Source organism: Babylonia areolata, chromosome 27, assembly GCF_041734735.1.
Source record: "Babylonia areolata isolate BAREFJ2019XMU chromosome 27, ASM4173473v1, whole genome shotgun sequence".
Taxonomy (NCBI): Eukaryota; Metazoa; Mollusca; class Gastropoda; order Neogastropoda; family Buccinidae; genus Babylonia; species Babylonia areolata.
In genome coordinates, this window is record NC_134902.1 from 14252720 (window position 1) to 14256363 (window position 3644).

Consider the following 3644-nt stretch of genomic DNA (forward strand, 5'->3'; position numbering starts at 1 on the left):
CAGTGGAAGAGAAGGCTGGGTGCAAACAGTGGTGTCGATCCAATCCACCAGCTCCAGAGACACCAGCAGACAGTCCTCTTCAGACTGAGAACTGGCCACTGCCGACTACTGAGTCACCTTCACCGTATGAAGATCGCCCACACTGATGAGTGTCCATGTGGCACTGGACCCCAGACCCCTGAACACATCCTCCAACACTGCCCAACCCATGAAGCTCTACGGCGTCAAACCTGGCCAGGGGGCACAGAGCTACAGGCGCAGCTTTGGGGAGACCGCCACGACCTGGAGAAGACCGTGGGTTACATCGTGGCGACAGGGGTGACCGTCTGACGCAGCCAAAACATCGAACGCAGAAGAAGAAGAAGAATAACATGTTTGTCCAACACAAAATAATCTGAGTATGTCGAAAGAACAAGTGCAACAAACAGAAACAGTTAGCCATTGGAGAAATCGAGTTGTTTTTTTTCAAGATCTCCCGTCACTCAGGTTTCAGAGGAGAAAAATCAATGTGAACACGTCAACAACACTGACCAAGACTAACCCACAGCATGCAGAACAACTCTGTTGACATTAAGGATGAATACCAATAAATCGTTAATTTCAGCTCATACGGTTAAGAGCTATGAAATCGCTGGCTTGAAAGAACGAGGGATCTGGATTTAATTGCATGTTTCACGTCTGTATTTTATTAACCCTTTCACTGCCAAACTCGCATTTATGCACCAGCTAGGTAGAAGACCCATGTCACTGACGGGTGACCAGATCATGGGTCTGTTATCCATGAACCTACTGCTCTTTATGTTCTGTGGTAGGATAGGTATTTTTTTTCTACACATGACAGGGGGAATCCCCAGCTATTCTTAGACACCATATTTTCTGTGTTTATAGCACAAGGAAATTCTGCACTCTAAACTGACTGGAGGTGAAAGGGTTAAAGTACGAACACAACAAGCTTTAACTCACTCAGTACGGCCAGTCCTCTCTTCTCCTCTACACAGACCCCTCGGATGTCCAGTGGGTGTCTCAATGACCCAGCCTTTAGCTTCCGTCGTCAGAATTATGGTATTCTTTGTCTAACATTCACCTCTTCAGTACGAGAGCCTTCCACTTGCAATATTTTGATGGTGGTAATTGGGCTGAAACGCTGTTAACGTCGTCTCTTTCGCCGTTCGTATGGAGAGAGTTAAAGCTGCTGGACTGTTTCATACTGTTGATGAAAGTAGTGCGATTGTTTCAGGCTGTTGCTGAAAGCTCTTATACTGTTTCAGTGCAGTTGCTGAAAGCTCAGCTCAGTGTTAAACTGTTCCAGTCCTGTTGCTGGGAGGAAGCTCAATGTTATAATGTTTCAGACTGTTGCTGAAAGCGCAATGTTATAATGTTTCAGACTGTTGCTGAAAGATCATGCAGTGTTTGTTTCAGTATTATTGCTGAAAGCTGTTGTACTGCTTCAGTACTGGTGCTGAAAGCTGTTGTACTATTTCAATACTATTGCTGAAAGCTGTTGGACTGTTTCAGTACTGGTGTTGAAAGCTGTTGGACTGTTTCAGTACTGGTGCTGAAAGCTGTTGTACTGCTTCAGTACTGGTGCTGAAAGCTGTTATACTATTGCTGAAAGCTGTTGGACTGTTTCAGTACTGGTGTTGAAAGCTGTTGGACTGTTTCAGTACTGGTGCTGAAAGCTGTTGTACTATTTCAATACTATTGCTGAAAGCTGTTGGACTGTTTCAGTACTGGTGTTGAAAGCTGTTGGACTGTTTCAGTACTGGTGCTGAAAGCTGTTGTACTGTTTCAATACTATTGCTGAAAGCTGTTGGACTGTTTCAGTACTGGTGCTGAAAGCTGTTGTACTATTTCAGTACTGGTGCTGAAAGCTGTTGTACTGTTTCAATACTATTGCTGAAAGCTGTTGGACTGTTTCAGTACTGGTACTGAAAGCACAGTGTCATACTGTTTCAGTACTGGTGCTGAAAGCTGTTGGACTGTTTCAGTACTGGTGCTGAAAGCTGTTGTACTGTTTCAGTACTGGTGCTGAAAGCACAGTGTCATACTGTTTCAGTACTGGTGCTGAAAGCTGTTGGACTGTTTCAGTACTGGTGCTGAAAGCTGTTGGACTGTTTCAGTACTGGTGCTGAAAGCTGTTGTACTGTTTCAGTACTGGTGCTGAAAGCTCAGTGCTATACTGTTTCAGTACTGGTGCTGAAAGCTCAGTGTTATACTGTTTCAGTACTATTGCTGAAAGCTGTTGGACTGTTTCAGACCGTTGCTGACTGTTTGGGTTCCTTCTTCTTGTTTCTCCCGAGGTCGTGTCGTTTTGCCTGACGACGTCTCCGTCGCCGCAGGGAGTTCTGCCAGCGGATCAGCTCCACGCTGCTCCGTCGAACAGCGATGACATCAGGCATGTTGACGTCATCCGTGGGAGAAATGACGTAATAGAAGCAAGGTTTGGCCTCGCCGGGGGTGTTCCCGTCTTCCGGGGCTGAGTCAGCCGCGGGGTTTGTGTTTTGCACAGAAGGGGAGTCAGGGCAGGGGGAGCAGGGGCTTTCCGAGGCAGCAGCAGCGGAGGCAGCATCTGATGTGGTGGCTCCCGTGGTGATGGCGTTGTCTGGTGTTCTCCTCAGTTTCAGGGATCTGCCGCCCGCAGCTTTGTTCCGCCTGTGCTGCCACGTCTGCCTGAGTCTGCTCTGCAGGCTGTTCCTGCGGAGTGACTGCAGGGCAGGGTGGTCCACGCCGTTCAAACCACTGTACTCAGCGTCCTGGTCTGCTGCTGGCCGCGGCTCTGCAGCGTTGGCGTCTGTGTGTGCACGTTCCAGTGACGCGTTCTGAGACAGCGAGTATCGTTTGGACGACGCTACCGTCGGTTGAGGGTTGTCCTCCAGAAAGACGTCATCACTAAGAGCGTCGTCGCTGCACCCGATGAAGTCGTCGTCGTCGTCGTCGTTGACATTGTCATCACCCTGAGGCGGCAGAACGAAGGTCGGGTTCTCCACCACAAGGCAGTTACCTCCCCCTCCGTGTGGCTGTGTGGCGCCGGTCACCGACAGATCGGCCAGACCCTGACTGAGCTGTTTGCAGGAGACGTAGAAAAAGTCGTCGTCCGTTTCTGACCCGACGCTGACGTCCCCGTCCTCACGGCCGCTGGAGGTGTGACTGGAGCGGGCGGAGAAGGGGGACAGGCGGAGGGAGGGGGAGCTGTTGTTGACCCACTGCGCCACGAAAGACGACCTGGACACGGTCACGGGAGAGGAAGGCCCGTAGTGCGCGCCACCACGAAACGACGGCGCCAGCACTGAGTGCTGCGGCGTGGGACTGAGTCGTAAAGGGTTGTTAGCCTGACCGCTGTACTGCCGCACCACCCCGCACCCTGGACTCAAACGGGCCATCGTCCCTTGAGGGCTCCGGTTGGGGCTGGACCTCTGGCTGCTGCCGCGGCTGGCCGGGCTCGTGTGTCTGCTGGTGAGGTGGTGGTGATGGTGGTGGTGGTGGTGGTGGTTCCCGAGACCGTGACGGCTGGGGCTTGGACTGGACCTCTTGCCTCCACTCCTGGCGGGGCTGGTTCGTGGACTGTTGAGGTGCCGGACGCCGTACGAAGAGCTATTCACAGGACTCACACACCTGTTCCACGCCCTGCTCGGAGAAACGGCACA

The 3644-nt window shown here is 51.4% G+C and overlaps 1 protein-coding gene across 1 annotated transcript in view; it reads right to left on the reverse strand.

Annotated features, from left to right (window-relative positions):
• Positions 1-1622: 1622 nt before the first annotated feature.
• LOC143301439 (uncharacterized) overlaps positions 1623-3644 on the reverse strand; it is a 7839-nt gene continuing 5817 nt past the window's right edge. Inside the window, exon 2 of the mRNA XM_076615733.1 lies at positions 1623-3644. This exon is cut by the window's right edge and continues 660 nt beyond it. Coding sequence (XP_076471848.1) covers positions 2253-3644 — 1392 coding nt within the window. The 3' untranslated portion in view covers positions 1623-2252.